Source organism: Schistocerca piceifrons, chromosome 2 (genome assembly GCF_021461385.2).
Source record: "Schistocerca piceifrons isolate TAMUIC-IGC-003096 chromosome 2, iqSchPice1.1, whole genome shotgun sequence".
Classification (NCBI taxonomy): Eukaryota; Metazoa; Arthropoda; class Insecta; order Orthoptera; family Acrididae; genus Schistocerca; species Schistocerca piceifrons.
Genome location: NC_060139.1, coordinates 1,091,043,616 through 1,091,056,629, shown reverse-complemented (window position 1 = coordinate 1,091,056,629; position 13,014 = coordinate 1,091,043,616). Strand labels below are relative to the sequence as shown.

Below are 13,014 nucleotides of genomic sequence, written 5' to 3'. Positions count from 1 at the left end.
AGCCCTTCAGCCTGACATTGCTGCAGTGTTTCAAAAAATCCACAGAATTGTGGCCTGCGTGAGACGTCCAAGGAAGAGTGTCATGTTTGGCAATGCGTGTTTGCTGCTGGCTTTTTACTTTTGACGCTGCCTAATGGTATAGTAATTTTAAGCACTTGATGACAGAATTACTTAGGTCCCGAAACAGCTTGTGGTAAATATATCGCACTCTCGACTATTGGTGCATAGCATTCTCGGTACGGAAACGTTCGCTACAATAAGTATTTTAGTAGCTGGGAAGTGCACTAAGGCTTAGCAATGTGGTGACATTGACAAAGCATTGTGGGTGACCTCGTCCTGGGCTATCTTATCACAGAGCGGAGCGTTGGGCAGTCGTCTAACGAGCAGGTAGAGGCAGGTGAGTGTCTGTAAGTATATGTCTACATGTGGGCAGTCTGCCGTCGTGTTGCTGGAAGCCTGGCACTCACGTACGAGCGGCAGACAGTCTGCGAAGGAGCGCGCGAGCGCCAGCATGAGTGGCGCCATCCTCTTCTTCATCGTCGTTATCGGCTGGGTCGTGCTGCTCTTCATGATGTTTAGTTCAGGTGTTTCCTTCATTCGGATCACCACCTACGTACGTAAGAGAAATTACAAAAACCTTGCATGAGAAACAGTAGTTTGGTAGTAGTTTATTTCTAAGATTAACTCTTTCATGGCTATAATTCCTGTTTCACATACACTGCCTGGCAAGAAAACTGAAGCACCAATAAGGGAAAGAGTAACAGAAATAAAACTTCACAGATTCAGAGGGTATCTGATGTTATTTCAGTGATTACTAATTCGAGTGAAATGTAATAATAACGTAGCAGCATGAGCCAGCTTGTCAGTAGTTGCACTCCCTCTGGCCTGGATGCACGTACTGATTCGATTGCATAGGGTCTCATAAAGCCTTTGTATCCACTGCTGAAGCAAGGTGGCCCATAACTGTTGTAAATGGTCCGTTGCATTTTGGATACTCGCACAGGAACAGAGCAGACGTCCGAGCTGGTGCGACACGTGTTCTATTGGAGACAGAACTGAGAATCTTGCTGGCCGCTGTAGTACACGCAGCTCATAGAGAAGCGGGCCATGTGTTGACGTGCATTGTCCTGTTGAAAAAGGCACCAACGCTTTGTTGCATGAGAGGTAACATTTGAGGAGTCAGGATGTCAGTGACGCACCGTTGTGCCATCAACGTTCCCTCAGGCACTACCGGCTGTGACCTGACGTCATATCTGATGCCTGTCCCCCCTCCCCGCCCCCACCACCACGACGCCAGGAATAACACCGCTGTGCCTCTCGAAAACATTGAAAGAATGGGACCTGTCTTCATGTCGCCACCATACTTGCAGACAATGCTCATCCAGCTGTGCAGATCTTCCGTTCAACACTGAACACAGTGCGACAGTCGTTGTGACCTTGACGGCAGTCTACGCATGGTACAATAATTACCTATTCCATCCAGCTACTTCTAGTCTCCTGCCATTGGTGTAGAATGACACATAATGTGTCAGAGAGCCTATCACTTGTTCTCTGATGGCAGGTGCAGATGTGAATGCAGAGATGCCACCGCGTGGTGGTGAGTCGTGGTAGATTGGAATGCCTGCGCTCACGTTCCCATTCAGGCCAACATCGGGCCACTGTCACATCCGAATGGCCCACCAGTCTGGATCTTGCACTATTACATCAGCCGGCCGAATGGAGATCCCCTGTGACGCCCCTTTCAAACTGTCAGGTTGTATATGCGAGAACGCTACATCTCCGTTTCCTCCACAGTGACCACTCAGCATCTGACGCTATTCACGCCCACTCACATACCCTACCATGTGTAGTAACAACACTGGATGTGAACAACATTAATGCACCCCGGTGACCATTGTACCTGTCACAGAGCACTGCATCTCTAATGGTTCTCGCCACGTAACCACCAACGTTGTGTACGTATACGAAGTTACATCGACATCCGACATTATCTTCTGGGTGCTTTTCTCAAAGAAGTTCTTCGTAACGACGCTGTAAATGTAGTGTGCAGACAGGCAACAGTATGCAGACCTTTTACAATTCTGCCAACCCTTGAAAGATGCAAAATAACCTCCACTGCCCTTGATCTACGACTGTGAAAAGACATCTGTACTCTTCACCAACATCAGCCATGTCAATAAACAGTTCTCCGCCTGAAGATGGTGTGAGCCATCGAAACGCGTAGTGGCAAAATAAACAAGTGACTGAGGCAGAAACTCCTTTATTTGTATTGGAGTCGTAGTGAGAGATTGTCTGGACTACGAGGTTACTCGCAGAGTTACTATTGGATATCACAGACTCAAGCACAATGTTATCGGGATTCTAATTTTGTTCGTGATTATCCGAATTGCAACACAAATCCATTTTGTGATGAGATGATTTTCTACGTAGGGACTGGTAATTTTATTTGGAACTATTATGACGACAGGTGGGCAGAGACAGCCACTACTTAGAGTAAATGTTCAACGAGTGACCACTGGGATTAACTTTGGGGGAAAGAGTCATCGTAGTTAGAGGCCAACTACTGAGAAGATCTAACTTTGTGACATCATTGATTAAGGTTAGGACATAAAATGGCTTTGGTGACTTAGTGATGTCTTTTTCTTTTTTTTAATTGAAAATAATTAAACTTTTGTTTAGCTGCATACCGTTGATTGTAACTATGAATAATCAATAAACCGCTGCAAAAGCGGATGTGTCAAAACTGAATTCCTGTTAAGACATTCATTTGGTAGTTGCGCAGTAAGTGAGAGAAGGAAATAGCGTCGACAGTATTACTATTAGAGAAAGTACAAGTAAAGAGAATACGACAATATTTTAGGTATAAATAAAGAAGCTGTAGCTAGAGTGAAAAGTGAGGATATGAAAGACAACGATCACAAGTTAGTAATCATGAACTTGGTATGACTTTTGTGGAGAATAAAATTTAGTAGCGAAAAAAAGGAGGCAGAGTAGCTGCAATTTACAGCTCTATCAAAGACCATTAATTGTGGAGAAACTTTTTGCAATATAAACATTACTTTATTAGCGAGAAGTGCAGTACCTTGTAAAAATTCATATAGATACTGACATTATTTTGACAACTGGTATAATATCGCTGATAGTTGTCAGCAGCGGTCTATGATCAAACGTAACTTTATAAATGAGACAACAGAACAAAGCTTGGGCACGCATTTCGCAGCGCAAAATTTTTAAAGATCTCGAAAGTAAATATTGATGAAACGGTTTTGCAAGATCCTCTGAGACCTGAATGATGAATTAGGGTAAGGTAAAGGTTTGCTTCTTTGAAATTTACTGTGAGAAATATACGAAACTACTGTCGACTGTTAAGTTGTGTTTTTTTGTCCAGTAAAATAACAATATTTTACCTTGATTTATTATCCTAATTTATCATTTATAAGTCCATGTGTGTCAAATTTAGAAAAAAAAAAGATGTTATAGAAGCCACTGTGTGTATAATTCATGTTGGAGTGACATACTGAACCATACGTCTTGCTAGTGTTGATGACTTTGTGGTATCTTAAAATAAATAAAAATAAAAAAATAAAAATAAATAAAATATAGTAATTCCACAAAAAATAATCCCACCCACCAGTATCATAATAAGGATTTTTTCCCCTGACGAGTAAATGATGAGTAACTTCAGTACTGTTTCCGAACCTTTCACCTTAGAAAGAACTAATTCTTTGTGGCCAGATTACGTTTAATGACTGTGCTCTAGTCACGTTTTCTATCCTTTGTAATGAATTGTTACCTGACTTGCAATATTACTAGCGTTTACATCAATGTAACCTGTGGGCTGTCAGTAACATGCACCTACCAGTTGCATACTGGAAGGGAAGTAATAATGCCTATCTGCCTAATCCGCACTGACGTCTAGTGAAACATCGAACGAACGCTTGGTGAGTGATGATTGATATCATTAACTGATCTTAATCTGTGCAAGTCGTCCTAATCAGATTGAGATTCTCAAGTGATTTCAGTTAGTTAGGTAACTCTTTAACCTTTGGTTTTGGTACCGATCCGAATACATACGTTGCTCACTTGATACAAAAGTCGTCCTGTATATCTAACCAGGTTTGAATTCTCAAGTGATGTCAGTTAGTTAACCCATAAACCTTTGGTATTGGTACCGATCGGAGTACATAAGTTGATCACTTGATATAATAGTCTCGACTTACTCAGTGAACTGGTTGGCTGACGAACCGTGGGTCACCCGACAGTTAGTGTCACCCACCCTGGCACAGTACTACTGGCAGGCGTTGACCTGTTAGCTTCATGGTGTGCCGTGTTCATCCCAAAGTTCAGCCATGGTATCGATCGGGCCCACTGAGACTGTGCACTGGAATGGAACATAATCAACGTTGACTCCAAGTTATTATTCACGCATTCTGCAAATGACGGCTGTGGATGATATGGCACCTTAATGGCGGATGGCACTGCCGAAGCAGAAGTTCTGGAATGTCCTGGATAAAGTGGTGGGGACGTACTAGAAGCAGCAAACACTGAGAAAACACGTGATAAATGGTGGATGGTAGTCTTCGTAGTACCTGATATATTGGAAACTAGCCACAGGAATCTGGATAACACAGGCCGGCCGGAGTGGCCGAGCGGTTCTAGGCGCTACAGTCCGGAACCGCGCCACCGCTACGGTCGCAGGTTCGAATCCTGCCTCGGGCATGGATGTGTGTGATGTCCTTAGGTTGGTTAGGTTTAAGTAGTTCTAATTTCTATGGGACTGATGACCTCAGAAATTAAGTCCCGTAGTGCTCAGAGCCATTTGAACAATTTTTTTTGATAACATATCCAAAACAACCAAAAGTGCCTGTTCGCTTTGTTATTACGCAGAAGAGGGCCTAAGTAATCAATTAAGATCTTTTCCGTGATGTGTGCTCTGACCAATTCGAATTTACTTCCACCCTCTTACAAGGGTACTCCTCATCGCCCCATCGTCGACGTACCGCTCTTCTCTAAGGATGGGTGCCGTGGATGACACCTAAAGGTGCCCTGCTATGAAATGAAAAGGCACACCAGACCATCACTCCTGGGTGTTGGGCCGTATGGCGGGGGAGAGTCACGTTGGTATCCCACAGCTGTCCGGGGCATCTCCAGACACTTGTTCCACATGAAATATCACTGACTGGAGTCTAATTGTCTTCAGTGATGAGTCACGCTTCGAACAGCACCGATGACCAGCGAAGATGTGTCTGGAGCCGTCCCAGATACCAACCTGACTGGCGTCTCCCATACGGCCAGACAGGCAGGAGTGACGGTCTGGAGTACTGAATTTTTTTTCATAGCAGGATCCCTTTGGTTACCACCCGTGGCAACCTTGTATCACAGCGTATGTCGACGATATTCTACCCTCCAGTTTGTTGTCCTCCATGGCAAGCCGTCCTGGGCTTACATTTCAGCAAGATAGCGCCCACCCACACACGGCGAGAGTTTCTACTGCTTGTCTTCGAGGTTGCCAATTCCTACCTTGGCCAGCTAGGTCGCCGTATATCTCCCCAAATGAGAACTTTTGGAGCATAATGGGCTCGGCCCTCTAGCCGTCTCCGGATTTTGACGATCGAACGCGCCATTTGGACAGAATTTGGCACGATATCGTTCAGGAGGATATTCAGCAACTCTGTCAGTCAATGCCAAGCCGTATAACTGCCTGCATAAAGGCGAGAGGTGGGCCAATACGTTATTGACTTGGTCTATTTGTGAAGCTTTTTCTATCGAATAAATCATGCAGTTTTTTCTGGAATTGTAATCATTTGTTTCTCTGTAGATGTACATCAAATCTACACATTTCAGTCCCATGCTGATAATTTCTTCGTGGTGCGAAGTTTTATTTTTTTGTCACAGCTGTGTATTTGTCACATCAGCTTCAGAGATCTCTAAACACAGTGCCGTTATTGTTACGTGTTCATTTCCAGTACACTGGGCTAATTTCTCAGAAACACCATGGGTACGATAAACGTAGCTGTTTACAAGTCCATGCCGACATCGCTCGGACAAATGTCTTTTCAGCAACCTTTCCTGACAGTAGCTCGAAGATAACCTTCGTGATTTTTCTTCTGAATTTCAAATGGTTCAAATGGCTCTGAGCATTATGGGACTTAACATGTCAGGTCATCAGTCCCCTAGAACTTAGAACTACTTAAACCTTACTAACTTAAGAACATCACACACATCCATGCCCGAGGCAGGATTCGAATCCGCGGCCGTAGCAGCAGCGCGGTTCCGGACTGAAGCGCCTAGAACCGCTCGGCCACCGCGGCCGACTCTTCTGAATTTTCCGACAGCGGAGGGCATTTAAATACACCCACGTCCAAAAACCCAAAAAAACACACCCAAAATTTTCAACTGCTTCGTGAACCACTTTTTCATTGGAATCTATCGTTAAGCTAGAAACACTTTGCAACACTGACACAACCCGCTGCACAACTGCTGCAACACTCTGCCTATTCAGACTTTCATCAGTCTGCTCAGGGACCTCAGCCCCATCACAACATACGGTAACCTAACAACTTAGTAAATAAATTTCTAATGCAAGTTCCTTATATTATCCCGCTAGTGGTGAATGACACATTTCTGCTTGGGGTGCGTACTTCGTACATCTCAGTCTTGAATCCGGTTGACTGAATGATTCTCTTGAAACGCTTTCACTCGGCTGAACATGCTTCCTCGCAATAACATTATACTGGCCTGCACACTATCAACAAGGTCGCTCCAACAATAACGGGCACCACTCACCTTGCCTACGGTTTCCTCGTTGATAACAAGGCTGCCGCCCAGCATTCCGCGCATGCGCTGTCCTAGTTGCTCAATGCAGGTTTCAAGTCTTTCACCGCGTATAGTGAGCTCATGACAAGCAAATCCTTGTTTAAATCAAGATAACCACATAATATTGCTTGTATCTGTGACACATCCTGGTATTCACCTGCAATCAGTACAACCGTGCACCAATCAGTACACAAATTATTTACACATCCTAACCTAGCCCTACCACCGCATGGGATCAGAACCTTACCACTCTCTCGTAACTATGCTCTGCTACAATTGCAGTGGCAGGGAGCGGACAAGCAGTGGTGACGTGTTGGGCTGAAATTAAATGGTTCATTTTGACGAAGATATTTACACACTTATTTTCAAAACGCAATAAAGAAATTATGAAAACTGGTCAGATGATAGCTTTAAACATATGCCTAAAACGATTAAAGACTCTGTTCAAACCACTGACCGGAAAATTCAAGTTATTTTCTTTACAAAGTAAAAGTTCGATACTCTATTATGAGGTAAGTTAACTTTTAAGAACGTAAATTAAAAATGTCAATTTAATGTGGCCAGTCACAAAGTGGTACCAAAGACCACAACACGGAAAACTAATGAAGCATAAAAAATATTTTTCGTACAGCTGTGAACAGCATTGATATATATGAACTACTTGCAACCTGCGTCCTCATTATTTGCTGGATTATTCCAGCTTCTGTCTTCCTCTACAATTTGTATCTCTACAACTCCGTCTGGTTTCGCAGAAGCTATTTTCGGATGTCGTAACTGATGTCCTCTAGTCCTGTCCCTTCTTCTTGTCTGTGTTTCCCACATATTCCTTTGCTCTCCGATTCTCCGCAGAACCTTCTCATTCCTTATATTATCAGTCCTCCCAATTTTCAACATTCGTCTGTAGCACCTCATCTCAAATGCTTTGACTCTCTTCTTTTCCCGTTTTCCCATAGTCCATGTTCCGCTACCATTCAAAGCTACGCCCCAAATGTACTTTGTCAGAAACTTTTTCCTCAAATTAAGATATATTTTTGATAATAGTGCACTTGTCTTGGCCAGGAATGCCATTTTTACAAGTGCTTGTCTACTTTTTATGTCCTACTTGCTCTGTCCACCATGGGTTATTCCGATGCCGAGGTAGTAGAATTCCTGAACTTCAACTTTCTGATCACCAAACCTAATGTTTACTTTCCCACTGTTCCAATTTCTGCTACTTACCATCACTTTTGCCTTTCTTCGATTTACACTCACTTCATATTTTGTACTCATTGGATTTCTGCTACTTGTTATCACTTTCGTTTCTTCGATTTACATTCACTTCATATTTTGTACTCATTGGACTATTCATTCCATTCAGCATATCCTGTAACTCTTTTCCCTTTTCACTGAGGCTAGCAATGTTATCAGCGAATGTTATCATTGGTGTCCTTTCACAATGAATATTAATTTCACTCTTGAAACTTTCTATTACTTCCGTCAGTGCTTCTCCGATGTATAAAGTAGGACTATAGGTGTGAAAGACTACATCTCTGTCTTACACTCTTATTTCTCCCTTTGGTTCTTGCACATATTGTGTTTTACTCCTCTTTTCGTACAGCTTACCCTGTTTTTCTCACAGTTTCGAACATCTTGCTCCATTTAACTTTCCAGGTCGATAAACACTACGAACGTGATTCGATTTTTTCTTTAGTCTTGCTTCCATTATCAACCGCAACGTCAGAATTGCCCCTATGGTGTTTTTTGTGTTTACCTTTCCTAAAGAGAAACTGATCGTCCTGTAACACATCCTAAATTATCTTTCCCATTCTTCTGTATATTATTCCCGTCAGCAACTTGAATGCTGTCTTTCAGTATATTTACCCATTACTGGTTTCGACCATGGATCGTCTTCGTAGTGGAATAATAACCGTTGCGGTATGTATGGCATGTGTAATTGTTACAATAGATGTTTAGATGTTTCTCCACTGTGAAGATGGAGCATGACCGAAACCGGTAGTGAATAAATGTATTTTAAGACAGCACAGTGTGCACCATGCATTTTTCTAAGTAATGAAGCATCAGTGGGATCAGAAATTCAATTAAAACTCAAATATGTTTCAATGAAACCAATTTTAGTTAACTTTAACTGTAGTTGCGTGAAATTTCTAGATTTTACCAGTTTTGATAAAAGCCCGAACAAGCAATATCACAAGAACGTGCTGTTCAACTGTACCAAATTTTAAATTTCCAGAGTAACACGCAGTAACTTATACAGCCTGTAACAAATGTGTGCTTCCCGAAGCCTATTCTTAATTCTTAAAGATAATATCAAGACTGAAGCTCGCAGCAGACAGAAAATAGTTACTGACCAGAATTACGTAATTATAAGCGATACAATTCGGAAGAGAGTAAATGAAGTTACAACAAACCACTCAGTTTACGCAGATGGTGTCATATTCTGCCATCAGTAGTACGAGAATCAATCTCAATCAAAGTGACCACCATCATTTGAGTCTTCTACTTGCTATAGATCAGGCTGAATTTTCAAAACTTTGCACAGAACAAACTCCTGTAACATGAATCGATTACTAGAAGCAGCTAACCGTACACAAAAACGCCCAAGGTAGTTTGAAACGGAATCTTCAATTATCTGTAGTTCTGCATTCACAACAGTTCAGTTTATACTAGATGACCAAATAACGTGCCCGGCAGTCGGGTCACTGTAAAGTTAAGCACTACTTAGAATACTGCAAGTTTCTTAAGTATTTAACCAGGGCACTAAGAACTAGTCTATCGTCACAGAACGATTCCTCGCCACTTTTTGGTAGATCCGAATATTGCAGAAGACGGTTAGAATGTTACAGTTTGCTTTGACAGTGACTATAACAACATTGTGGCGACAGACTACCGCAGCCATGAAGTATGACCTCGACTCCCTCGTTTACCCTATCACAATCTGCCACAGCACTGGCGAGAATTCAGCTCTGATGTACATTTCAGCAGGATGGCTGGTCCGCACAAATGCACTTCACTGCCCTGACAGGACACCACCAAGATACACCCCCTACTTTCACGAGTGGAGACTGCCCCCGCTATCACAACTTACACCCACAGGCACCGCCCTTTATTTGACACACACACGGCGGCCGACAGTAAAAGCACCTGTAGCCAACATGAGGCCGTACGTGAATAAGTGTCAAAAAATCGATTTTTTAATTTTTGCCTCAAAAAATTCTCTGTAGTTTTCTGAACAAGAAAAAGTTCACTTCGACGAAATTGCATGAAAAAAGCTCCAAAATCAGACGAATTTAAAAGTGTCATCACACATGACGACGCGCCCCATGTCGGCAGACAGCTGTGTCAAAAAAGAATTCTCTTGTCGCTTGTTTCTTTCTTTACATCTTTTCAGTCTCTAATGTCTTACTGACACAAGCTTATTAGCGAAGTAATTAGATGGCGGGACACATAACCCAAATAAAGTTTTAGCAACTGTATATGGAAGTGGATACCAAATCTGTTCTGGTTGGACTAATATACTTTGAAAACAGGTGAGCTGAATGCTGTGCTGTGTTTCATTTATGGTCCAGCGTCAAGGCTTCAGGTTTTGAAACTGATGGGAGTGCCCGGTGGACTAAATAGGCAAAGAACTTTAATTACCACCGACCGCAGAAAACTCTCTGAAGCAGAGAAATTAGTGTTGGAACCCACCAGATAAGCAAAAAGAAGAAGAAAAACTCTGAAGCATAAAAGCGAGGGAGAATAGCACCAGAAACGAGATGAATATGGACGTGGGATGGATTAGTGTTAGGGAGGGTTGGTAGAGAAACTTCAGCTTGAATTTCCCGGGAGTTAACTTTTTCTGATTTCCTGGTGCACACTAGTTAAAATTTTGTATCCTGTCTTAAAACAAACTTAAATAAAAAGTAAATTTGGAAATTAAAGACATTTCTAAAGAAAAGTAAAGTATCGCCGTCCTGTTAATAGTTATTTATATTTTTTAACCATGATTTATAAGAGAAAAGTCTTTATAAAAGTCTATTTTCAACATTTTCGTGTAAAGAACTTCCAGAAAACCAATCTAATACTTTGTTGCTATTTCGCGGTATGTGTACCCATACTACACATAAATAATTCTTATTATTGTTGTAGTCTTCAGTCCAAAGACTGGTTTGGTGCAGCTCTATATGCTACTGTATTGTGTGCCAGCCTCTTCATCTTTGAATAACTACTGAAATCTACGTCCTTCTCAATCTGCTTACTGTATTCATCTCTTTGTCTTCATTTACGATTTTTAACCCCTCACACATCTCTACAATACAGAACTGATGATCCCTTGATGTATTAGAGTGTGTGCTATCAACCGATCTCTTAGTCAAGCTGTACCACGAATTTCTTTTCTCCCCAATCCTACTCAGTACCTCCTCATTAATTACGTGATATACCCATCTAATCTTCAGCATTCTTCTGTAACACCATATTTCAGAAGGTTTCATTGTCTTCTCGTCGAAACTGTTCATCGTCTATGTTTCACTTCCATACGTGGCTACACTCCAGACAAATACCTCCAGAAAAGGCTTCCTAACAGTCAAGTTTATATTCGATGTTAACACATTTTACTTCTTCAGAATCGCTTGTCTTGGCCATTTCCAGTCTACATTTTATATCCGCTCTACTTCAGCCATCGTCAGTTATTTTGCTGCCCAAATACCGAAACCTCCGCACTTCGGCCTATCGGGGATAGGCTGCAACCTTGTCTCACTCCCTCCTCAACCACTGCTTGCCTTTCATGCCCCACAACTCTTATAGCTGCCGTCTGGTTTGTCCACAAGTTGTAAATAGCCTTTCGCTTCCTGTTTTTTACCCCATATCTTCAGAATTTGAAGGAGAGTATTCCAGTGAACATTGTCAAAAGCTTTTTCTAAGTCTACAAATACTATAAACGTAGGTTTTCCTTTCCTTAATCTATCTATCCGTCTAAAAGTAGGCAGGTAAAACACAGTAAGATAGTTGTAGAAACGATTGGTATTGTAAATTGTCGTAGCTGTGTTGGGAAAGAACCAGAGCTCCAAGCCGTAATAGAAAGCACTGAAGCTCAAATAGTTGTAGGTACAGAGAGCTGGCAAAAGCCGGAAATAAGGTCAGCCGAAATTTTTTCAAACGATCTAACAGGGTTCAGAAAGGATAGATTACATACATTTGGTGGTGGAGTATTTATTGCTGACAGAGGTAGTTTGCCTTGCAGCGAAATTGAAGTAGATAGTTCGTGTGAAATAGTATGGGCAGAGGTTATACCTGACAATCGGACTAAACTATTAATTGGATCATTTTACAGACCCCCGACTCAGAAGAGACAGTTGCTGAACAGTTCAAAGAAAACTTGAGTCTCATTTCAAATAAGTAACCAGCTCTTACAATTATAGTCGGCGGTGACTTCAATCTACCCTCGATATGCTGGAAAAACTGTACGTTTGAAGCCGGCGGCACGCATAAAACGTCATCCGAAATTGTATTGAATGCTTTCTCAGAAAATTATTTTGAACAATTAGTTCATGAGCCCACTCGAAGCGTAAATGGTTGCGAAAGCATACTTGACCTTTTAGCAACAAATAATTCTGGACAAATAGTGAGTATTGTGACGAATACAAGGATTAGCTAGACTGAATACCGTAACATCTATAACCATCAAAAAGAAACGCAACGTATACCTATTTACAAAAGCTGATAAAAATGCTCTTAACGCCTTTTTAAAAGACAGTCTTTGTGGTGTCACCGCCAGACACCACACTTGCTAGGTGGTAGCCTTTAAATCGGCCGCAGTCCATTAGTATACGTCGGACCCGCGTGTCGCTACTGTCAGTGATAGCAGACCGAGCGCCACCATACGGCAGGTCTAGAGAGACGTACTGGCACTCGCCCCAGTTGTACAGCCGACGTTCATAGCAATGGTTCACTGACAAATACGCTCTCATTTGCCGAGACGATAGTTAGCATAGCCTTCAGATACATTTGCTACGACCTAGCAAGGCGCCGTATTCAATTGATATTTATTATATGAAGCATGTATCATCAAGAGCGATGTTCTACAATTGTGGATTAAAGTTAAGTATTATATCAACTACTTACTTTATTTGCAATTCTCAAGATATTGTCCTGTTCCAGACCTCACGCCAGTCAGCGTGTAATTAAACGCCTCCTCTAGAAAAACAGTGTTGGCTCTTC

At 42.0% G+C, this 13,014-nt stretch overlaps 1 protein-coding gene across 1 annotated transcript in view; it reads left to right on the top strand.

Annotated features, from left to right (window-relative positions):
* Positions 1-413: 413 nt before the first annotated feature.
* Positions 414-13,014, top strand: part of LOC124777327 (gamma-interferon-inducible lysosomal thiol reductase-like) — a 123,304-nt gene continuing 110,703 nt past the window's right edge. The window contains exon 1 of the mRNA XM_047252686.1: positions 414-613. Coding sequence (XP_047108642.1) covers positions 416-613 — 198 coding nt within the window. The 5' untranslated portion in view covers positions 414-415. The remainder of the gene's footprint in view (positions 614-13,014) is intronic.